Source organism: Sinohyriopsis cumingii, chromosome 6, assembly GCF_028554795.1.
Source record: "Sinohyriopsis cumingii isolate HCF-2022 chromosome 6, ASM2855479v2, whole genome shotgun sequence".
Lineage (NCBI taxonomy): Eukaryota > Metazoa > Mollusca > Bivalvia > Unionida > Unionidae > Sinohyriopsis > Sinohyriopsis cumingii.
This window is the reverse complement of record NC_142966.1, coordinates 125,282,411-125,307,351: the sequence shown is the minus strand read 5'-3', so window position 1 is coordinate 125,307,351 and position 24,941 is coordinate 125,282,411. Positions and strand designations below refer to the sequence as shown.

Genomic DNA, 24,941 nt, shown 5'->3' with positions numbered 1-24,941 from the left:
AGGTCCAAATGATAAATCTGAAATTAGGAAGCTTTTACACCTATTAGGTGACTTTCATCAGTGGTTATAATTCCATGAAATGGATCATAAAATCCAAACAAATTCCAAATTAATTTGTTGATAATAATTTGCTTGGAAGTAGCTTTGTTAACATATAAATGATTACTACATCTCTGATCAGACTCAATCCTTTCAACTTCTGCAGCAAAATATAAATGTAAAACAAATGCACTTCAGGTACAGAGGGCTGGTAAAGATTGTCAATGTTCAAGTATAAAATATCTATTTCATTGAAAACTACATACAACTTATTTTTTGCTAATTAGTCAATTAGTCTACTATCTTGTCTCTAATATTTCAACATAAGTGTATGCTAAGTACTGCAAACAGACCTTTAATTAACTTAAATAATCCCACATACTGTTTTTTTCTCTACTATATAGGCCAGAGCTAGACACGTGAGATGAAATAATTTATGTCCATAGGGCGGTTTGAGCTGAATGTACTGTCAAGATTCTGCTTATATCTTGTAGACAGCAGAATAGTGTGTGTGTGTGTGTGTGTGTGTGCATGCATGTCTGTGTAATTGGGAATATTAATGTAGCTTTAACAACTTTTTAGTCATATCACTATGATGTCTGCAGTGTGGCACTTTATAGAGATATCTAGCGCTGAGGCATAATGCTGCATACATGTAGCATGATGTCCCACCCAGTCACATTATCCTGACACCAGGCCAACCAGTCCTAGCGCTAACCTCTTAATGCTGAGCACCAAGCAATGCAGATGCTAGAACCATTTTTAAAAGTCTCTGGTAAGACTTTGCCCAGGTTTGAACCCATGACCTCCCACATCTGAGACAGACACTCCAACCACCTAGGCCTCTGGAGTGGTCACAGAAGCAGCCACTTTCCTGAAATGTGGATTCTAATCAATATGACTATATACAACATTAAAAAAACTGGAAAGAATTAAACACATCAACTGTCCCAACAACAATATACAAAGCTGATGCAAGACACAGCAGCTAAAAGCAACATCAATCAATTTACATAGAAATTTGCTTCATTTTACCCCGTATATAGCTACTCATCTACTCATCACTCACGTCATAATTGTTCTATCATCTACATCTGTTAAGTTTTAAGGCATTAAGTGTGTGGACAAAATGTCAGTATAGCCAGATCACTAAGGAACTTTGAACTATATATGCAGCAAGTCAAAGGTTTGTCCAATTATTCTAAGCACCAGTTTGGACACAAATAATGTATACTGTTGAACCCAAACATTTTATACTGTATCTTTTAATTTCTAAGCACCAGTTTGGACACAAATAATGTATACTATACTGAATCTTTTAATTTCTTCCAAAAAATATGAGATTTTTGGTATTTAAAACATTGATGTGATGGATTGGTGGCATGTCTGACACTTGAAAATATGTCACCACACTTGGAAGGTTCACATATGTAATGGTTACAATAATTAATTTGTGTGGTGTGTGACTTGGATTTTTAACGTAGCTTTAACAATTTTTCAGTCATATCGCTACGATGTCTGCAGTGTGGCAGTTTATAGTGATGTCTATCACTGGGGCATCAATGCTGCAGACATGTAGCATGATGTCCCACCCAGTCACATTATCCTGACACCAGGTTGACCAGTCCTAACACTAATCTCTTAATGCTGAGCGCCAAGCGAGCAGCTGTTAGCACCCTTTTTGTAAGTCTTTGGTATGACCTGGCCGGGGATTGAACCCATGACCTCCTGCATCTGAGGCGGACGCTCTAACCACTAGGCTACCTGAGCAGTCAATAATTAATCTGAGATGTTCAGTGGTGATAAGCAGTTTGTTTGCCAAACTTCTGCTCGCTGATCAGTTGTTGTTGTTGTAGGGTTTAACGCCATTTTTCAGCACACGATAGGCTATACATGGCGGCCAGTATTAATGGTGGAGGAAGAACCCGAGAAATCCAAGGAAAGAACCACTGACCCTCGAGAAGCTACTGGCAAGCTTTCTCACATACCCACATTGGCCGAATCCGAGACTCGAACCTACGCAGACAGAGGTGAGATGGCAGTGATCCGTAATGGAGAGCGCTTTAGACCACTCGTCGCTGATCAGTAGTATATTAATAAAAAACATCAGCCAAACAGGTGACTTATTTAAGTTTACCTGAATTTAAACATAAAAAACTATGCAGTCTTGTCACAAATGCACTATCATTTATCAGCTGTCGTGCACTCAACTAAAAACAGAAATAATTAATTGAAATGAGGAAAAACTGCAGGTTTAGCAGATCTGCCAACCCTGACGTGTCCGCCTCAGTAAGGCAGTTGATTTTCTTCCATAAGTTTGACTAGTTTTCAGTAAGGTACAAAAAAGGTATCATAAACTGCTATTGTAAAACTGGAAAACATAATTAAAAGTTCAGTATTCGGAATGTGCAGCAACGATTGTGGGGGTGTAGCGGTTGTCTAGGGGTGGGGTTCTTCTTATAGACTTTAACGAATTATGAGAAGTTCCCCTGGTCCTTATTCAGAAGGTTAATTCTGGACACTATATTATTTATTGACTAAATATATTTATGGCTACGAGCCCCCAGTCAGCAATGCCGACAGTTAAATTAAAAGAAATACAAAGATGAAATTTAAACAATAACAATTTAATAAATGAAATTTAAAAGAATTTAAAGTAATCAATGTCTCTCTTTCACCCAATGATCCCTTTGATCATCATTTGAGTTCACAGTGTGAGGAGATTTTTCCCTTCTTGAGTGCTACTCATCTAAATCTCTTCGTTCCCTTGTCTTTCTCTCCTTTCGTGATCTCCACTTCCGTTTCCTCTTCTATTATCCTTGTTCCTTGCCGTTATCTTGACTTCCGGTTCCTCTTCTAGTATCCGGAACCCTTGACGATATTCCTTGAGGTCACCCGAAATTCACTCGGTATCTCTCACCGTCACCCGAAATTCTCTGAACTTCTCTCGTCCCCCGAAATTCTCTGAAATTCTTTCGTCCCCCGAAAGCTTCCTGTTGAAAGGTATAATGCATTAGCATAGGGTTATAAAAATCTTCCCTCACACTACGTCACTGAACTGAACCATCAGTTTAAGGCGGGACATTTGGGTCGCGCATGCGCACACATCGAAATTCCCATACACTTCCGCCGCTTACAAAAATGGCGCCATAACACAATCACACAAAGGATTCAAATATCTACATACTGAGCCCTATCAGTATATACATACAAAATATTTCAAATATGATTGTACTAAAATATTACTACGATTAGTAATATGACTATCTATATATTTATATATATTTATATATATTTCCTACACAAGCGTACCAAATCCACAGTATTCACATTCAAATGGTGATAAACGGCAATCCGTTACTCAATGGCAAAATCTATCATTACGTAAACAAATTTCTTGTCTACCAAAATATAACTACGCAAAGAATTACAATATTAATTCTTATAGCGGCTAACGAGCAATACAATTCTTCACAAATACAAATCGTCCTTTCAAAAGGGCGTAAACGTAATAATCCACGAAATAATATGCACACATATTACTAGCGAAAGAAGAGAACATTTTCGCCTCACAAAATAAGGTGTACATAGTAACATTATGAATAATGATGCAACGAATCAACATCGTAATCAATCGTAAACAAAAGTACTAGCTAAAGTCATGAAAAAAATGCAAAATATTAAGGTCATAATTAACTATTCATACTTCAATACAAGTAAAATGTATACATACGACAAATTCTCTTCAATTAACAGCAGTCGTATCAAGCAGAATCAACGTAACATCAAACTTACCTGATCGAAGCTATTTCATGAATTTCCTAAATTCCGCCAATTTTTACGAATGGCTAACGGAGTGTGTGTCACTGCGACTCTTAAAACACCAACTGACGAATTTCAGGCTTGTACAAGTCTTATTCCAGCTTCTCGAATCAAGTCCCACCTACAACGCATCCCGATTGGATGGCGACGGACTCTGGTCATTTGATCGAACTGTCAATCATAAAAATGTCAGTCTGTGTGTCCCCATGTACTGTCCAGCCTACCATTGTCGGCTTCCGGCTCTTTGAAGTTGTCTACGTCACGTGTTCCCATGTACAAAGATTCCCGCCAGATTTCCACTCAAGAGCTCAAACAAAGACTGGGTTACGTAAGAGGATTAGCCAACTTAGGCACTTGGAAAAACAAAGCTTACCTGGCTCCACTTACAGACTTATAAATACATGTATAATACAAGGGGTTGGGGTAAAACATCACATCCCCCCACGCTTGAGAATAAAATCAGGATTTTATTCACTCAAACTAAAAAAGCAAAAGTGTTACACGATATAAAGAACAAAATCAGCAAAATGAACTAAATGCTAAACTGAGTATGAACACGAAAATATAACAAATGATCTATATCATTTCGGCGCTTCTACTCATGAAATCTGCGCCTACGTTTTCAGATCCTTTCACGTATCTGATCTGCATCTGGTACTGCTGTAAAAACAGCGACCATCGCATCAATCGACCATTGGACAACTTTGCCTGCGCCAGATAGGCGAGTGGTTGGTGGTCGGTCTCCAATATGAACTTACGTCCATATAGGTATCGCTCGAACCGTGATATGCCGAACACGATTCCGAGACATTCCCTCTCCGATACTGAGTAATTCTTCTCGGCAGCAGACAACTTCCGGCTGCCGTATGCGACAGGAAAAAGCGTCTTGTCATGCTCCTGGAGCAGTACTGCTCCCAGTCCCGTGTCGCATGCATCGGTGCGCAGAACGAATTCTTTATCCAAGTCCGGTAGACGAACAACTGCGTCGGATGTAAGTCTATCCTTTAGCGTTTGGAATGCGTGCTCACACGCATCTGTCCAAACGAACTTACTCGGGGTCCGTTTCTTGGTTAGGTCAGACAACGGGCCCGCAATCGCGCTGAAATTAGCGACATACCTCCGGTAATATCCGGCCAGTCCCAGGAATGACCTCACTTCCGTTTTCGTGGTGGGGCGTGCGGCGTTTCTCAACTGCTCCACCTTCGACTTCTCTGGAGACAGCGTGCCTTGGCTCAGGGTATGTCCTAAATAGTCTAATGTCCTGAAACCAAGGTGACATTTGGAAGGGCGGGCTGTCAAGCCCTCCTGACGTAGCCGCTCCAAAACGTCAGCTAACAGAGCGAGGTGTTCACCCCATGTCTCTGTAGCTAACAAGAGGTCATCCATGAAGTTGTGGACACCCCTATCGCGCAAGGGCTCCAACAACTTCCGCATCATTCTGGTAAAGACGCTGGGCGCGTTTTGTACCCCGAACGGCATCACCAACCATTGGTATGTCCCGTCGGGAGTAGCAAAAGCAAGCTTCGGTCGGTCTTCTTTCCTTACCGGAATTTGCCAATACCCCTTGGACAAATCCAGTTTGGAAAAATATTTCGCTTTCGAGACCGAAGCGAAGATATGTTCGGGGTCAGGTAGCATTTCAACTTGAAATTCTGTCACCTGATTCAGCTTCCGGTAGTCGACGCAGAACCGATGGGTGCCGTCCTTCTTCTGCACTAAGACTACTGGTGAGCTGTACGGAGAGTCGGCAGGTTCGATTACTCCCAGAGCAATCATCTGCTCGATTTCTTCCCTTACAACTTGTCGTTTCGCGTGGGGCAAGGGGTAGGGTTTACGCTGAACTGGTCGGTCGTCCACCATCTTTAACCCGAACTCGACAAGCGTCGTCCTCCCGGGTTTTTCTGTTAGCACGTCGGAATATCCGGCCAGCAAGGTCTCTATCTCGTTCCGCTGCCCTTCAGTTAACATGGGGTCACACTCCACGTCCGACGGAGTCTCGGCCCTCGTTAATGGACAGCTCGGGACAGTGTTAGCACCTTCCGTATCGCCTTCGATATCCTCGGTGACTATCGCTGCGACAACAAAATCGCTGGCGGTCTCCCTTTCCCGGTACCTCTTGAGCAAATTGGCATGGTACAATTTCTCTTTCGTCGGTAGCTGTATCCGGTAGGTTTGACCTCCGACCTTCTTGGTGACGACGTATGGACCCCTCCAGGAAACTTGCAACTTGTTGTGTTCCTGGGGCAACAACAACAACACTTTGTCCCCTACCTCAAACTGACGTGGTTTTGCGCGCTTATTGTAATTTTTCGCCTGTTGCGCCTTAGCTCGTTTGAGATTTTCTTGCGCGAGAGAACAAACCTCTTCCAGTTTGTTGCGCAAGTCCGCGACGTACTGGTAGGTAGTGCGTACTTCCTCTACAGCGTGGTCGTCTGTCCACAGCTGTCTCAGTACGGCGATTGGGCCGCGTACGGTTCTCCCGTACAAGAGTTCAAAGGGAGAGAACCCCAAACTCGCTTGCGGTACTTCCCGGTATGCAAAAAGCATGGCCGGAATATACCGGTCCCAATCCTTGGGGCGGCCTTCGCACAATTTCTTGAGCGTGTTTTTCAAGGTCCCATTAAACCGTTCGACCAATCCGTTACATTGGGGGTGATACGGTGTAGTCGTGAGGTGTTTAATCGACATGAGACGATTCACCTCCGCCATCACACGACTCATAAATTGTGTTCCTTGATCGGTCAAGATCTCGTCGGGCACTCCGACTCTTGACCAGATCGCAAACAGAGCTTCCGCGACGGTTTCCGTGTCAATGTTACGCAACGCAACGGCCTCCGGATAGCGTGTAGCATAATCGACAACCGTTAAAATATATCGATTTCCGTGCGCAGACGCGGGTTTTATCGGTCCGATTAAATCCATGGCAACACGTCTAAATGGTTCATCGATAAGGGGCGTACTCCCCAAAGGGATGGGTCGCTGATCCGTTTTCGGTGCCATTCTCTGGCATTTGTCACAGGAGAGACAGAACCGTTTTACGTCTCCCTGGACCCCTGGCCAGTAAAACTCTTTTACAAGACGGTCACGCGTCTTAGCAATTCCCATGTGTCCACCCATGAGACTCTCGTGTGCAAGTTTCAGTACTTCGCAACGCTTTTCCTTTGGCACGACGACTTGCTTGAAGTGTTCGTTGTGTTTCCTGGCGTGGCGATACAAGATTCCCTTCTTGTAGACAAACTTCACCGCGCCGTTCGGAGTTTCCCTTTCTGTTCCCGCTTCTGCGTGTTTGTGCAACTGCGCCAGAGTTGCGTCCTCCTGTTGCAGCTTCCTTAACTCCGCTGGAATAACATTACTAACCGGTGTCGATGTAACTTGGATTGGCTTTTGTTTCGGCTGTCGACTCATGGCCCTGGTTTCAACAGCACTCACTGGCATAGGTGTGCAGGTTTCGGGGTTCGGCTGGGGTAACACATAACGGCAACCCAATATGACGTCATGTGATAGCCCCTCCAAGCAAGCAGCTTCAATTTTCCCCTTCACGTATGGTGAATCGAGGTCAATGACAGCTACTGGTAATGAGTCACGCGCGCAGTTCGCGTACTGAACTTCTATTACCTCCCCTGTATAGTCCTCCGGCTTGACATATTTCTTGTCGACAAGCGCGGGGACGCTGCACCCAGTGTCATACAAGATGGTGGCGCCTTCACCATTGACAGTTGCGGCCGCAAGGTTGGCTGGGTTGCGACTCGCTTCCGGCACACATTCCTTCTTAGCTACGACATTCACCTGGGTCTGCCTGCCCTTGGGACAGTCCCTGGCAAAATGCCCCAGGCGCTTGCAATTAAAACATGTCGGCGGCCCTCGCCGACTTGCAAGTCCTGGTTTCGTGGGTGAGGCCTGTCCAGGTCGATAGGCGGCAGCCCTACCTGTAGGTGCCCCTCCGACCTTCCCGTCGCCCTGACGGTTACGGACAGCCGGCTCAACCTCCCCCATACGACGCGACTCAGAGGGTCGGGGTCGGTCAGCAACCCCGGAACCTCCACTCTTCGAGTGCGCCTGCTCGTATCGCTCCGCCATGTTAGCGATCTCTTCGAGCGTCCGGTGTTCTCTTTCTGCTAAGAAAACTGTCAACTCGCGACGGTAAGTACCCAGGACATGTTCCTTGAGTATTACCTCGCGTAGCCCTTCGTACGTGCGTTCGACTTCGGCCATTTTCATCCACTTCTCAAATAAACCTCGAACACGGTTGTGGAATTGAGAGTGGGTCTCTGTTACCTTTTTCACCGAGTCCCGGAAAAGTTTCCGGTAAGTCTCGGCGGTCAGCCGATAATGGCAGAGAAGCGCCTTCTTGAGGGCAGTGTAGTCATCAGCCTCTTCTGCAGTTAAGCCGTGGTAGACTTCCCGAGCTGCACCTTGCAAAAAGGCTGAGACATTAATGGCCCAGTGCTGTTCAGGGACCTGATGAGCGCGTGCGAGTTTCTCAAACTGGACGAGAAAATCGTCAATAGCCTCCTCCCTATCATTGAAGCGTGACATGTTGATCTGGACTATCCGGTGGTCGATGAAAGGTCGGCCGGTTGTTCCAGAGCTTGTACTGGCGTCGTCCCGTCCGTTGGTCCTACCTTCAACTCTGACCTTTTCCATCTCCAGAGTGTGAGCGAGTCTGGCTAGCTCCAGCTCTTTCTGGGCGTCTCGGTCCGCTGCTTCTCGGTCCGCGGCTATCTTGGCTTGATCCGCTGCGATCTTGGCTAACTCTTGGTCCGCTGCTATCTTGGCTAGTTCTCTCTGGGCTTCTCTTTCCGCTGCTTTTTCGGCCTTCCATTCCTTGATCCTTTCTTCTATAAAGGTTGCCAGGCGATCTCCCTCGTATCCAAGATCTTCCGACCCCATGGCGCGGTATTCCTTTATCATTTGTCGTTCGGTAGCCATTATACTAATGTAAAGTGATACCTTGTCTCAAAATTCAAACAGTATACAGATATTTGTAATACCAGTTTAAATACTTACCTGTCGACAACAACTAGTTTCGTTCAGGTAAGATATTTGTTCGATATCTGCTTCACACGTACTGCTATGAATGGAAGATCTACAAAGCCTGCACATATGACAATAAAAATACAAGATGAGAAAATCACAAAATTTCAGATACAAAGAATGGAAAATATCTCACACTGTTCACTAATACTTCTACCAATAACTTTAAGTCCCAAAATAATATATATGTCTAATTCATATCCCGGACGAAGCGCCCACTGTGGGGGTGTAGCGGTTGTCTAGGGGTGGGGTTCTTCTTATAGACTTTAACGAATTATGAGAAGTTCCCCTGGTCCTTATTCAGAAGGTTAATTCTGGACACTATATTATTTATTGACTAAATATATTTATGGCTACGAGCCCCCAGTCAGCAATGCCGACAGTTAAATTAAAAGAAATACAAAGATGAAATTTAAACAATAACAATTTAATAAATGAAATTTAAAAGAATTTAAAGTAATCAATGTCTCTCTTTCACCCAATGATCCCTTTGATCATCATTTGAGTTCACAGTGTGAGGAGATTTTTCCCTTCTTGAGTGCTACTCATCTAAATCTCTTCGTTCCCTTGTCTTTCTCTCCTTTCGTGATCTCCACTTCCGTTTCCTCTTCTATTATCCTTGTTCCTTGCCGTTATCTTGACTTCCGGTTCCTCTTCTAGTATCCGGAACCCTTGACGATATTCCTTGAGGTCACCCGAAATTCACTCGGTATCTCTCACCGTCACCCGAAATTCTCTGAACTTCTCTCGTCCCCCGAAATTCTCTGAAATTCTTTCGTCCCCCGAAAGCTTCCTGTTGAAAGGTATAATGCATTAGCATAGGGTTATAAAAATCTTCCCTCACACTACGTCACTGAACTGAACCATCAGTTTAAGGCGGGACATTTGGGTCGCGCATGCGCACACATCGAAATTCCCATACACTTCCGCCGCTTACAAAAATGGCGCCATAACACAATCACACAAAGGATTCAAATATCTACATACTGAGCCCTATCAGTATATACATACAAAATATTTCAAATATGATTGTACTAAAATATTACTACGATTAGTAATATGACTATCTATATATTTATATATATTTATATATATTTCCTACACAAGCGTACCAAATCCACAGTATTCACATTCAAATGGTGATAAACGGCAATCCGTTACTCAATGGCAAAATCTATCATTACGTAAACAAATTTCTTGTCTACCAAAATATAACTACGCAAAGAATTACAATATTAATTCTTATAGCGGCTAACGAGCAATACAATTCTTCACAAATACAAATCGTCCTTTCAAAAGGGCGTAAACGTAATAATCCACGAAATAATATGCACACATATTACTAGCGAAAGAAGAGAACATTTTCGCCTCACAAAATAAGGTGTACATAGTAACATTATGAATAATGATGCAACGAATCAACATCGTAATCAATCGTAAACAAAAGTACTAGCTAAAGTCATGAAAAAAATGCAAAATATTAAGGTCATAATTAACTATTCATACTTCAATACAAGTAAAATGTATACATACGACAAATTCTCTTCAATTAACAGCAGTCGTATCAAGCAGAATCAACGTAACATCAAACTTACCTGATCGAAGCTATTTCATGAATTTCCTAAATTCCGCCAATTTTTACGAATGGCTAACGGAGTGTGTGTCACTGCGACTCTTAAAACACCAACTGACGAATTTCAGGCTTGTACAAGTCTTATTCCAGCTTCTCGAATCAAGTCCCACCTACAACGCATCCCGATTGGATGGCGACGGACTCTGGTCATTTGATCGAACTGTCAATCATAAAAATGTCAGTCTGTGTGTCCCCATGTACTGTCCAGCCTACCATTGTCGGCTTCCGGCTCTTTGAAGTTGTCTACGTCACGTGTTCCCATGTACAAAGATTCCCGCCAGATTTCCACTCAAGAGCTCAAACAAAGACTGGGTTACGTAAGAGGATTAGCCAACTTAGGCACTTGGAAAAACAAAGCTTACCTGGCTCCACTTACAGACTTATAAATACATGTATAATACAAGGGGTTGGGGTAAAACATCACAACGATAAACATTATGTTGAAATGAAAAGTTTGTAAAGTACGCATAAACTTTATTTACCACTAGTAAAGTGCACAAATTTTAGTTCCAAACCCTATGCAGTTCAATGGCTTGTTGCCATCTCTCAACTTGACATAATTCCTGGAAACTCTTTTTCCATTTCACATGATGATGGCAATCATATTTCCTGCCATGAGTCATACTCAAATTGGCATGTGACGTCCAACAAACATAATTGTGTTCCTTCCAGCTTTTATTCATAAGAATCTGAATATTCATTTTTATTTTTCCTGTGTTGATTATTAACACTTTTCATGTGGCTTATTTTCCCTTTCGTCTTAAACATGCATTGCTTGCTGGACACCATTTAGAAAAAAAAATTCTATGATCAACAGTTTGATCATGCAGAAGCTTCGCATGAACAAATAGGTGTAGTGTAAAGTGTCTGATGTGCTGCTGTAAAGTTAGTCTGGTTCTCTGACTAATTTCAATACTTCTAATATGAAAGCTGGATCCAAATCAAACACAGATGAAAAAAATTTCTAGAATTTTTGGCAATGATCATTTTTCCGCAGTTTTTGCTTTTATGCTGGAAATCTGTATTTTAAGGGTAATTTTCATAAGACTTACAGCAAAATCGTAAGAGTTGGGAGTTCTGGTCTAGTGCAAGTGTGTCTAATTCTGTACCTGATACGTGTGTATGCATACAACAAGTAGGCAGCAGTGTTCCCTCTATCGTCCAGCATTTTGTCAAAAGAGAAGATGTAGTCATGGTTCCTATTATGGCAGAGGTCTGCATACTTGATACAACCATATGCTACAGCTTCCATGGCTGCCTTCATCTCGGCTTGAGTAAGTTCCTATGATGAAAATGAAAAAGAATGTTCATGACTGAGGTGAACTATTTGTAGGTGGGTAAGAAATGTACCTATACACTCGAAGACTTTGCACCATGTCTATGAGGTAAGGAAATGGATTGTTGATTCTGTTCTTTGAACAACCTGGGTCTTTATTTATGACAAACATCCTTCCCAATTCAAAATCTTTAAAATATCTGCAGCTGAGTGAAATGGACTAGCAATCTTTAACAGTTTTTACAAAGAAAAAAATGAGAAACTTCAAAATCCCTTTCATTTGTCATGCTAAATGTCAATATAAACAAATGCTATAGCTTGTCAATCAAAACAGCAATGTGAACTGCTGTAGGTTTTTGACTCGTCATACTAAATGGCAATATGTGTGTGTGTGGGGGGGTGTCTTTGACTTGCCATACACCATGGCAATGTGTGTGTGTTTTTGGATTTGTAAAGTAGCTTTAACAATTTTAGTCAAATAACTACGATGTCTGCAGTGTGGCAGTTTATAGCGATTTTTTAGCACTGGGGCATCATGCTGCAGACATGTAATATCATGTCCTACCGGTCACATTATCCTGACATGAGGTGGAATAGTCCTAACATTTAACCCTCAATGCTGAGCAACAAGTGAGGCAGATGCAAGTACCATATTTATAAATGTTTGGTAATGCTTGGCTGGGGTTCAAACCTGTAATTTCCCACGTCCAACATGGATGCTCCAACCACTTAGGCCACCAGAGCAGTGAATAAATGGCAATATGTGCAGCTACCATTGCCCTGAGACTTGTCACACTAATAGTAATATGAGTATCTTCAATAACCCTTTGATTTGCCACAATAAATGGCAATATGGGCAAATGCCATAGCCCTTTGACATGTCACACTAGATGATGACATGGTCAACTGCCATGGCTCAAGGACATGTCACACTAAATGACAACAAAACCAACTGCAAGTCCTTTGACATGTCACACTAAATGAGAATTTGAGCAACTGTCATAGCCCTTTGCCTTGTTACATTAACAGCCAAAAATCAGCACTTATGACAGTCAGTATGTAATTAATGCATGACATGACAAAATAAGAAATCTGACAAAGCTGAAAAAAGAAATGTTTTCTTGGTTTACAATGGAACAACAGTGGCTGTATCATGCACAAAATGGGAGGTAAATACCTTTCCCTTTGGACACACAGAGCCAGCTGACTTGGTCTGGTCTGGCCAGGTATAAAACCTGTAACCCATAGATTATCAGTTCCATCAACTGAGCTAATATGACTTCCCAGACAGGGATAAAAGATTTGTGTTCAGAACAGGGAAAGTAGACACATAATTCAAAGATGTGACAGATCATTCTGAAAACTTTTGATCTAAGCCCTGCAAATGCTAATTTATTTGCAGAAACCTCTTCTAATGCACCAAAAAGTGACAGAACTAGATAAAAGATAACTCTCAAATATCTGCAAAATCCAACCAGTAGTTTCTTAGTTATTATAACAACAAAATTAATACATATTTCCTATATTTATATTCAATTTGTGGGACTCGTGCCTATGTGGAAACTAATGGAGACAGTTGGCATTGTGGCCCAGCAGTCAGTGTACCAGACTGGTAACCAAAAGGATGCTGGTTCAAATCCTAGCATTGGATCATTAAAGACTGGCTACATGGTGCATCCTTAGGTAAGGCACTTTACTCCAATTGCTAAAGTACCAGAAAACCTACTTGTATTGCTGTGTTTAAAAAAAATCAAACCAAGCCAAAATGACATTATGTAATAAATATCACCAGGAATCAGTTTATAACTATTTGGTTATATGTAATGTGTTATTGCACTCGCTTTGGTTATAAGTATTGTGTGACAGCCCTCTATTTGGTTATAAATTATATATTATAGCCCTCTATTTGGTTATAGGTACAGGTGTAATGTGTTATAGCACTTGGTTTGGTTATAGCTATTGTGTTAAAGCTTTCTATTTCATTATAGGTAATGTGCTGTAGCCCTCTGGTTACAGGTAATGTACTATAAACATTTGGTTACAGGTAATGCATTACAGCCCTCTACTGGGTTATAGGTAATGTTAAATAGCCCTCTATTTGGTCATATCTAATGTAATACAGCCCTCTGTTTGGTTACAGGTAATGTATCACAGTCCTCTGTTTGGTTACAGGTAATGTATTATAGTCTTCTATTTGGTAATAGATAATGTGCCATAGCCTTGTTTGGTATGAGGTAATGTGTTATAGCCTTCTATTTGATTACCAGTAATGTGTTATATTACTCTATTTGGTTAGAGGTAGTTGTTATAGCCCTGTATTTGGTTAAAGGTAATGTGTTATGGCCTCTATCTGGTTAAAGGTAATGTGTACAGCACTCTCTTGGTTATATATAATGTGTTAAGGAGTTGTTAAGTATTGCTATTTGACATGTCAAAGAGGTCTTTATCAATTATCTATGTTCCTTTGATCCTAATTAAATAAAAATTACTTTTTGTAATGCATGTTCAACTGTGAACATCAAACACTCATGATCTAATTGCACACTATGTGCCAGAAGATCTGGTTCTACTCTGTTAACAATTAGTTGCATGTATGTGCGATTGACACAGGTGACAAATGGCACTGTAATAGCTAAAGTACATACGATTTTGTTCAGTTTTGATGTGCAACAGTTGCCAATTAATGTGGTGTTTGCCTTTACACATTACTCACACATCGTATCTCTGAGTTTGAGTCTTGGCTCAACCAGTTTGGGTATGCAAGAGAGATTGCCAATAACTTCCTGTAGGTTGGTGGTTCTTTCCAGTGTCTTCCTGGATTGATCTCCACAAAATATACTGGTCAACATGTATAGCCTATCATGTGCTGAAAAATGATGTTAAACTCCACAAAAGCAAACCATTTAATGTGAGACTTTATCACAAACTCAAAAGCCTATTAAAATTAGGGATGGGAAGTTTTAATGATATCTGGTGAATTCTATTACAACTGTTCAACAATTTTTAGGGTTGTTTCAAATCAATTTTGTGAAAAAAATGGCAACTGATATAGTCTTTTTAATGTATCAATCTGTTATTTAAGGCCAATTTCTGTCCCCCTTGCCCCCCTCCCTACCTTATCTCTCTCCTTTTCCTTGAGTTTCTGTTCTGCTCTGGTGATGCCTTCATCAAGAAGATCCACCAACCTCACTGTGTCCCCTGATCGAGTCTTAAACTTCCTCCTGAAAAGACAAAACACAGATCTGATGTCTCTTTTTTTAAGACTTTGCCCCATTAACAAACTATTACACATGTCCTTTTTGGGTCTTACGGCAGGAACTCACTGCATTTCCATGGCATACAATAAATGATACTACACACATTTCCATGCCATACAATAAATGATACTACATGCATTTCCATGGCATACAATAAATGATACTACATGCATTTCCATGGCATACAATAAATGATACTACACGCATTTCCACGGCATACAATAAATGATACTACACAAATCACTCCTCCCTCCTGGGTAGGATATTAGTCAACTGCAGAAACCCATTTACAGCCAGGTTAATTAACGCAATATTGCAGCCAAGTGACTTACTGGAGGCAGGAATAGCCTTTGCAAATGCAGGGCCCAATTTGAATCATTTTGCCCCGCCCCCTGAGCATGGCATTTGGAAATAAACTTTTAAACAGGTTTTATGTCTACTGAACTTAGAAGTTTCTTCCATCACTTTAAAAGTACTATCTCTCTATAAATATGTTTTTAAAAATTGCTAACATGCGGGGCCTGAATAGGCCAAATCGGTCTAATTGGCCTAATGCTGGCCCTGACTGGAAGGCACAGGAACACAAAGTCCAGACACAGAATGGTATTGCTGCTTCACACTGCTACTAACTGACAATGTATCTTGTCAGAGTATCTTTGCTGCAAAACAGTGCTGTGAACAGAATATTATACTCTGTCCCATGTTTAATGCTTTTGTATGCCTACTAGTACTGTCAACAGCACTGGTCTATATCTGAAAAGCATACATTCCTGAAGCTTTGATCAAGGTACCTGATCTTGAACTTGTTATTATGCAAAACATTTTTTCTTCTTTCAAAGTTACCTTGACCTTTGTCCTCTTCATTCTTAATATGATACTAATGTTACTGTGTAGAAACTATTTTTCTTCTGTCAGCAATCTTCAACTTTAACCTTGTGACACTAAATAAACAGGCTTATTTAACAATGTTCAAGCCATCTTCACAATTTTGTCCAAGTATGTGATGTAGTATTGATGTTATTGTGCTGAAAACATTTTTCATCTTTTTGAGTCATTGTGACCTCACTTTGACCTTTTGATCCCAAAAGTGAGAGTTTTTTTTCCTCACTCCAGGTGAAAGCCATCTACTTAAATTTTTTATTTATTATGCAGCGATTTTTCTATTTATCTGATGCAACTGTAATTGGTCAGAAATCCTGCTAACAATGATTTGCAAAATGTTTAATTTATCCATATACTTTTTAATTTCTTGTAATGAGATTATAACCTTTTCACAGCCATGCCTCCACTAATTATTCGTTACTTCTAAAAAGATTTACTAAAAATCAATTCTAACTCAATCCAGTCAAGCCCCCAAGCAGAGACTTCTGTCCCCAGTCATTAAAAAAAAGATTTTCTATTTTCAAGCTGTGTTTGTCTCAAATTAAGCAGGAATGTTCTTTCAAGCCTTAATTATTAATGGCATATATTTTTTTTGTTTTACAGAACATGTTAGATGTATGTGACAAGAGAGTACAGAACAAAGCCAATTCCATGTTTTATGTTGATTAAGCCATCTCAAAGAGATTATTAATGCCATGAAATTGCCCCTGCCTTACAAAGAAATAGATTTTTCATATCTACCTAGCTTTATTTTACAATATCTAAATAAAGAAAATATAACAAACAACATTATCTAGTTATTTTTGTAATGTATACAGCACAAGAATCCCTAGAGGAACTGTCACTCCACTGGCCAAAAAGATATAAGAATGAATTCTTCTCGTTAGTCTTAAGTAATAAATTGTGCTGATCTGACATTATATTAACACTGGATTTGGAGTTAACTGTGTCAAGTTGGTACTAAAATGCAAATGGTACCAATCTGGCAGGTTTGTGTTACGATGGGTTGGCCTGTTGTCAGGATAATGTGACTGGGTGGGGCATCATGCTACATGTCTGCAGCATGATGCCCCAGTGCTAGACATCACTATAAACTGTCACACTGCAGATATCGTAGCGATATGACTTAATGAGAAAAAAATATGAATTTATTAAATTTATGTCGACTATTGAAAAAATAAAACTTTTAATTGTTTTACATTTCTGAACTTGAACAAAGGCATAGTATCTGTCTGTTAAGATAGATTACTCCCATTTTTGTAAACACCTAATTCCACATCACAGAAACCATATCTGAATTCGTGTTGCTTTGGCCATTATCTGGATGCACAGAAGGACCATTTTGGACAAAATAGCTGGGAATAGTAGGAACATTAGGGAAAACTATGGCTGCTGTTTATTCTGATGGGCAAAACTAACTAACTAATGGCTGCAGTTTATTCTGATGGGCAAAACTAACTAACTAATGGCTGCTGTTTATTCTAAATGTATGATATTCTCACACAATGCAACACAATCTAGTTTTTTTAAAAAACCATGCCATGAGGGACTGATGTAATTTTTTAGTATGTGTACTGGTCCTGAGAGCAAACGTTAAATTATGGATATATTTTTACTATCCTGGAGATAACATTCACCATTTTGTTTTCTGCTTTGTGTCTATAGAGCATTTCAATGACTATATGAACACAATGGGTAACAACTGCATGGGATACACATTATGGGTACCTTATGTCAAACACGTCAAGTTAGCATGTCAAACACATCAAGTTAACACATGGGCCTTTTATATTTCATGAATATGTCCAGCAAATTCAGTGATTTTAGGATCTTTGATACATACAGGAATATCCCTAGCTCAGAAAACCAGTGGGCCCTTGTGATAGGTCAGTGGATCACCTTCCTAAATAAAGCAATGCAAAATTAAGAAAAATAGGGTCCAATTGAAAAAAAAAGGAGCTAGCAATAACATTGTCTGGGTCAAGTATCATTCAATATTGTTCTTTAGGCAAAATAAACAAATGCTATGTTTTAAATTGGTCATATATCCAGTTTAACTGTATCTTTTGTACTCTTCTTGGAAACCAGGAAATTAGGATGATCCCTGCATGCATGCATCATCCATCTGTCAATCCATCCATCTGTACATACTTACATAAATACATACATAAATATATAAGTATTTGCATACATACACACACATGCATACATAAATACATAACATACATACATACATACATAGATATATACATACATACATAGATACATACATACATGCAGATATATACACAGATACATACATACATACATACACACACACACACACAGATACATACATAGACACACAGATACATACATACATAAATACATACATTCATACATACATGAATGCATTCATACATACACATGCATACATACACACACATACATACATAAATACATACATACATACATACATACATACATACATTACAGTTAATTCTACAAGGCTTACAACACAGCATGCATGATGATATCCCTTGGCAATCTATGGCCAAGTGCACCAAAGAAATGAAAGCTCTAGGAAAGAAACATCATCAAAATCACAAACTGCTGTTAATTTTAATTGATCCAGTCCTGATGAATATAACAGTTTCCCTTCTGAACCAATTATGCTGAAAAATTCAGTAAAAAATTACTATTTCCTGGGAGGTTCCCTAAAAATGTATGTTTAATACATTAGACTCAAAGAAGAGGAGAAAGAAGTAAACTAAATTAGTTTCACAAAGAAATTTGATTAATTCTAAGACTATTATGTTCAAAGAGAACTTATAACCGCTTGTTTTGGAATCCATCAAGTGAATCATTTCTAAAAATGCAATAGCAAGAGTTAGAAAACAAAAAATGTAGCCTTACATGTTGTCAATGGAGTCACACTTTGAACAGTATAGGATGGTACTTCCATTAATATGTCACATACCCAAAACCTGTGGAAAAAATGTCCAGTTCTTCAACACAGGGAAAAAAAGAAATATCCAGATCCATGGAAAGTCCCCTCCCATAACTTAGCTCCAAGTTAAATGGTCAGTACCAGTGTTGCCAGGATGGCATGAGTGCAAGCAAAGTCCCGAAAATAAAAACAAAATGTTGCTGGACATAGTTTAATTATTTAGCCAAGGCTACAAAATACAAAAACTGATGATGAATTGGGGGGGGGGGAGGGAAATTAATCTTAATGTCACTTGAACAGAATATGGACCTTGAAGTGGATATTAAAACATCTGAAATCCATGCTAAATGTCAAAAGTGATTAAATACATGTAGACAGAACAGAGAACATAAGCCAATTATTCATTCAGTACATGGTAAGTTTTCAAAACCTTTCCATGAAGCTAATATTATTTTCAATTTAATGTTGCTTAGATTTTAATGGCATATTTAACTCATCATTGGTTATATGAAGCCCAAGAATAATAATAATAATAATAATAACAATAATAATAATAATATTAATAATAATAAATAATAATAATAATAATAATAATGACTTTATTTAAAGAGGGTAACACAATTAGCTAAGAACTAATCTACCTTGAGGCCCTCATACAAAAGAATTTATTTATTTTAGCTGCATCTCTGAATTGGCATTATTGCAGTAAGATGGAGGCTGAGCATGTATAAATTAGCATAGTCACTCAGCTGCTTGGTCATCTAAAACCTCCATGTGTCATATTTTAACCATTTTCGCTGGTATTAACTCATCATAATATGGTCAGAATTTATCACTAGGAGGGTTTATACATGGTCAACCTCTGGCATTCTCCGATAAAGAACCTCCCCCCATCCATCACATATAAAGTATGCTTGGATTGGGGCACATCAATTTTCCCAAGCATTTGGTTTTGCATGCATAAATTAGCACATTTAAAGAAAGACAACAAAAACATTAAAATCTGACATGGTCATTTCATTTTGAAACTGCTTGTAAAAAATTCTTATTTGAATTTATATCCTCTAAGAAGAAGAATTTGTGAAAATTCTTGGATAAGGACCGATCTGCTGTTCTAAGAATTTCCCAGAAGGATCAACTAGCCCCGGTTGGCTGTGCAAATTAACACAAGCAACCTTAATTTCCAGAAATAAACCAGTTTACTACACAAACTGACAAGATAGGGACTGATGCTCTACTGATGAAAGAATTACCGTGAGTAGAAAATAAAAATATTTTTTTTTTACTGAGTGTTGAGACCAACTTGGTAGATATATTGGATATCAGATTGGCACAATTTTCATTTAGGATCCAAAAGACATCATTACAGGTATTTTGGAGCAAACCCCATGTCAACATGACCGTCCATTTAGGGAGAGTTGTGACAGCAAGATTTTCAAGACAGATCATTGTGGGAGCCATACTGGACTTATGATTAACAAGGTATCATAAGAAGTCTACTGGAGACATCAGTTTCTTTTTTTAAGGGTCAGTTGACATAATTCTCATTTAGAACAAAGTAGACATTATTAGAAATCTTTCAGTGAAAATTCTATGTTGATATGTCCATCCACTCAGGAGGAAAAGTGATAAGACTTTCACTATGGCGGCCATATCAAATTGGCATAATTTTCATTTTTGACCAACTAGATATTATAAGACATATTATGGTGAAAACCCATGTCAATATGACTTTCCATTTAAGATTTTCAAATGGCTGCTGTGGCGGCCATACTGGGTCTCAGATCGGATAATTGCCATTATAAGTAGCCATCACAAGAAGTCTTAAAGTAAATACACCATGCTGACAAGACTGTCCATACAGGAGGAAAAATAACAAGATTTTCAAGATGGCTCCTTTGGTGGCCATACTGGGTATCCATGCATCACCATTTTCATTTTTTTTGTTGAGTTTAATTATAGTGGCGTGCGCACAATTTCTGACTGCTAGTTGTTCCTGTGGAAGGGAATGGTGCACCATTTTCATTTAGGAACAACTAGACTGTGGAATCAATGTGTGTGTAAAGTTCCAATCCTCCAAGCAGTTTAGATGGAATAGTGATAAGAAATTTGTGCAACAGACAAATGGAAAATGGACAATGGATGAAAGACCATCCCTTAAAATCTTCTGGGCTATCACCAGTGGAGCCAAAAACCACAAAATAATGACCAGATATGCAAATTGCTCTGGTGGCCAAGTGGTTAGAGCGTCTGCCTCGGATGTAGGAGGTTGCGGGTTCGAACCCCGGACGAGTCATAACAAAGACATAAGCATGGTACTACAGCTACCTCGCTAGGCTCTCAGCATTAAGAGGTTAGTGTTAGGACTGGTCGGCCTAGTGTCAGGATAATGTAACTGGGCAACATCCTGCTACATGTCTGCAGCTTGATGCCAAAGTGAGTGCTAGAGTCAAGTTGGTACTAAAATGCAAATGGTACCAATCTGGCAGGTTTGTGTTACGATGGGTTGGCCTGTTGTCAGGATAATGTGACTGGGTGGGGCATCATGCTACATGTCTGCAGCATGATGCCCCAGTGCTAGACATCACTATAAACTGTCACACTGCAGACATAGTAGCGACATGACTAAAATATTATTCAAGTTACAATAAAAATCTCAAACACACACATACACACCTGAAGCACATGTTGTACGGTGTAAGTGGTGTTTAGAATCAATAATGAAACATAAAATCTTTAAAATGTTTAAATAAACCAATTAGGTTTTTTAATGTTTAAAAATTCTTTTTTCTGAACCACTTCACAATGATAGGTGTCACTGTCAAGAGAACTGCACTATACTTAGGTGTCACTGTCAAGAGAACTGCACTATACTCAGGTGTCACTGTTCAGAGAACTGTACTATACTTATGTGTCACTGTCCAGAGAACTGTACTATACTTTGCTGTCACTGATAAAAGAACTGTATTGTACTCAAGTGTCACAGTCATGAGAACTGTATTATACTTAGGTGTCACTATTAAGACCATTATACTATTTATTTAGGCATCACTCTCAAGAGAACTGTACTATATTTAGGTGTCACTGTCAACAAAACTGTACTATACATAGGTATAACATGATTATTTCACAAGTGCAGGTTTTGTGTACTTGTCTCTCTTGTGTATCTTCACAACAAGAATCAACAAAAATTCAAAAGTGTCTATTTCACACTGTGTATAAGCCAAAAATAAATTTAAATTCAAGCTGTTACCAGGCTTCTACATTTGATGGTAGGGGCCCCAAGTGGCCAAGTGGTCTAAAGCACTCAAAGTTACAGATCACTGCCATCTCACCTCTGTGTGGGTTTGAGTCTTGGAATCGGCTAACGTGGTTATGTGAGAAAGCTTGCAAGTGGCTTTTCATGGGTCAGTGGTTCTTTCCAGGGTTTTCCCCGGTTCTTCCTCCACCATTTATACTGGCCGCCATGTATAGCCTATCTTGTGCTGAAAAATGGCATTCATTAAGCCCTGCAACAACAACAACATTTGATGGAACTTAGGAGTTTATCACATGGATCATTCAGAAAGAAGTCTAACTCCAGCTGTGGTAGTCTCCTTCCAGAAAAAGCTGACGTTTATGACGTTGAGAATCAATCCTATTCTGAATGTTATTAAGTATCCACTTAGATGAATCACTTGAAGTAATTTTAAGTTGATTCAACATCCGAGATGCTTTTAAAATGCCAAATATTTGCAGAAAATACAGATACACTGATCTTTATACAGAGTTGATTCAACATCCGAGATGCTTTTAAAATGCCAAATATTTGCAGAAAATACAGATACACTGATCTTTATACAGAGTTGATTCAACATCCGAGATGCTTTTAAAATGCCAAATATTTGCAGAAAATACAGATACACTGATCTTTATACAGAGTTGATTCAACATCCAAGATGCTTTTAAAATGCCAAATATTTGTGTAAAATACAGATACACTGATCTTTATACAGAGTTGATTCAACATCCAAGATGCTTTTAAAATGCCAAATATTTGTGTAAAATACAGATACACTGATCTTTATACAGAGTTGATTCAACATCCGAGATGCTTTTAAAATGCCAAATATTTGCAGAAAATACAGATATACTGATCTTTATACAGAGTTGATTCAACATCTGAGATGCTTTAAAAATGCCAAATATCTGTGTAAAATACAGATACACTGATCTTTACACAGAGTTGATTCAACATCCAAGATGCTTTTAAAATGCCAAATATTTGTGTAAAATACAGATACACTGATCTTTATACAGAGTTGATTCAACATCCGAGATGCTTTTAAAATGCCAAATATTTGTGTAAAATACAGATACACTGATCTTTATACAGAGAGAGCAGTTGATGATGTTTTCAAAAAAGATTTCAAAGAGCTTCCAAATTAATGCAAATATTGGGGAATGGTCAGCATGTTCCATATCCCAACCCTAATTCCTGATGGAGAATACTGTATTTTTTAAAAAAATGTTCAAAAAGCTTCTTAAATTAGTGCAAGCAAACAATTGCCAACATCCATATCTGATGATGATGATGATGATGATGATGATGATGATGATGATGATGATGATAATGATAACCATAACTTGTACTAGTGTTCCAAAAATTTTACAAAAAAGCTGCATTTTAGGTTTATCATCAGGATTTGACAAAACACCTTTTAAGACCATCGGACACAGTGGTTTAAGAGTTATGCATTAGTGTTGAGATTTCTGGACTCTTTAGACTTCTGTATTCATAAATGCAAATACAGGTCTCTATCGTTTCCATAAAATAAACTAATTTGATTATAAGGATAATGAAGATGCATTTTTAATAAGAAAGCCTGTTGTTCAGTACTTATTTTTTCAGTACTTATTTTTTTTTTTTAAATCCACATGATTGTTTTGTACACCTAATATAAACAGGTTTAAAATTAAAAGAAACTGTGACTTCCTGATATCAAGATGTTACAAAAGAATGAAGCATGCTTGAACTTGGCAAAAGCAGATAGCTTGATGCTTTTCCAGGTTATAGTATTTTCCATGAGCAAGCTTTGCTTAGTTATCTGTAACGAAACATCTGTTGCATCTAGATAAGTTGGATCACACCTTTCATTTCCTCAAGAAGAAAAGCGGTTTCTTCAAAAAGCAAACTGATTTATTGATTGAAAATCTGCACTCTCTTGATGTAGATAACTAAACAGATTGTTCAAATGTAAGTGATTTATAATAGAAGGCAATACACCTATTAAAATATTTACTCTCTTGAGATGTCTACATATAACAGATTTTTCCAATATCACTGATTTATAATGGAAGGCAATTTATCTATTAAAAACCTTGGTTCTCTTGAGATATACATAACAGTAAAAAAAAATAATCAGATATCAGAGTTTTGAAAGCTCCGGTGGACTAACTGGAACTGCAGCTGAGTCAGACCAATGACTTATAAAAATGGTATTAGCAGCTGCCTCACTTGGTGCTCAGCATTAAGATGTTAGTGTTAGGACTGGTTGGTCTGGTATCAGGATTATCATGATGGGTGGGATATGATGCTACATGTCTGTGGCATGATGGCCCAGTGCTAACATCACTGCTATTTGTAACTTCTCCAAAACCAATCTTTACAATTTGACCGAAGTTCCTGGCAGAGGCAGAGGAATAGTGCATTTCACATTCCATCAAATCTCTGTGTGTGTGTATGTGTGTGTGTGTGTGCAATTTATATTTTGAACATAGCTTAAATTTTTTTTATGATGTTTGCAGTGTGGCAATTTATAGTGATGTCCAGCACTGATACATCAGCTGCAGACATGAAGCATCATTTCTCACCCAGTCACATTATTCCTGACACCAAGCCGACCAGTCTGAACACTAACCTCTTAATGCTGAGTGCCAAGCAAGGCAGCTGCTAGTACCATTTGTATGTCTCTGGCATGACTTGAGTGGGGATCGAACCAGTTACCTCACACATAAAAGGCAGACACTCTAACCAGATAGGCCATTGGAGCAGTCACAGATGGTAATAAGTCATTATATTCCACCCAT

The 24,941-nt window shown here is 39.1% G+C and overlaps 2 protein-coding genes across 2 annotated transcripts in view; both read right to left on the bottom strand.

The window, feature by feature from the left end:
• Positions 1 to 24,941, bottom strand: part of LOC149797894 (arginine--tRNA ligase, cytoplasmic-like) — a 207,604-nt gene that overhangs the window by 35,030 nt on the left and 147,633 nt on the right. The window contains exons 11-12 of the mRNA XM_089962930.1: positions 14,920 to 15,025; positions 11,638 to 11,810 (exon numbers count right to left, since the gene is read on the bottom strand). Coding sequence (XP_089819056.1) covers positions 11,638 to 11,810; positions 14,920 to 15,025 — 279 coding nt within the window. The remainder of the gene's footprint in view (positions 1 to 11,637; positions 11,811 to 14,919; positions 15,026 to 24,941) is intronic.
• LOC149797896 (uncharacterized) lies at positions 4,333 to 10,910 on the bottom strand. Its single transcript, XM_089960175.1, has 3 exons — positions 10,491 to 10,910; positions 6,388 to 9,688; positions 4,333 to 4,341 (listed from the first exon to the last, which is right to left on the bottom strand). The coding sequence occupies exons 2-3, from the start codon at positions 8,788 to 8,790 to the stop codon at positions 4,333 to 4,335; spliced, it is 2,412 nt and encodes an 803-aa protein (XP_089816301.1). The 5' UTR covers positions 8,791 to 9,688; positions 10,491 to 10,910.

Bases quoted from the DNA above. Each gene is read 5' to 3' on its own strand.
- LOC149797896 (XM_089960175.1), bottom strand. From the start codon at position 8,790: ATGGCTACCGAACGACAAATGATAAAGGAATACCGCGCCATGGGGTCG.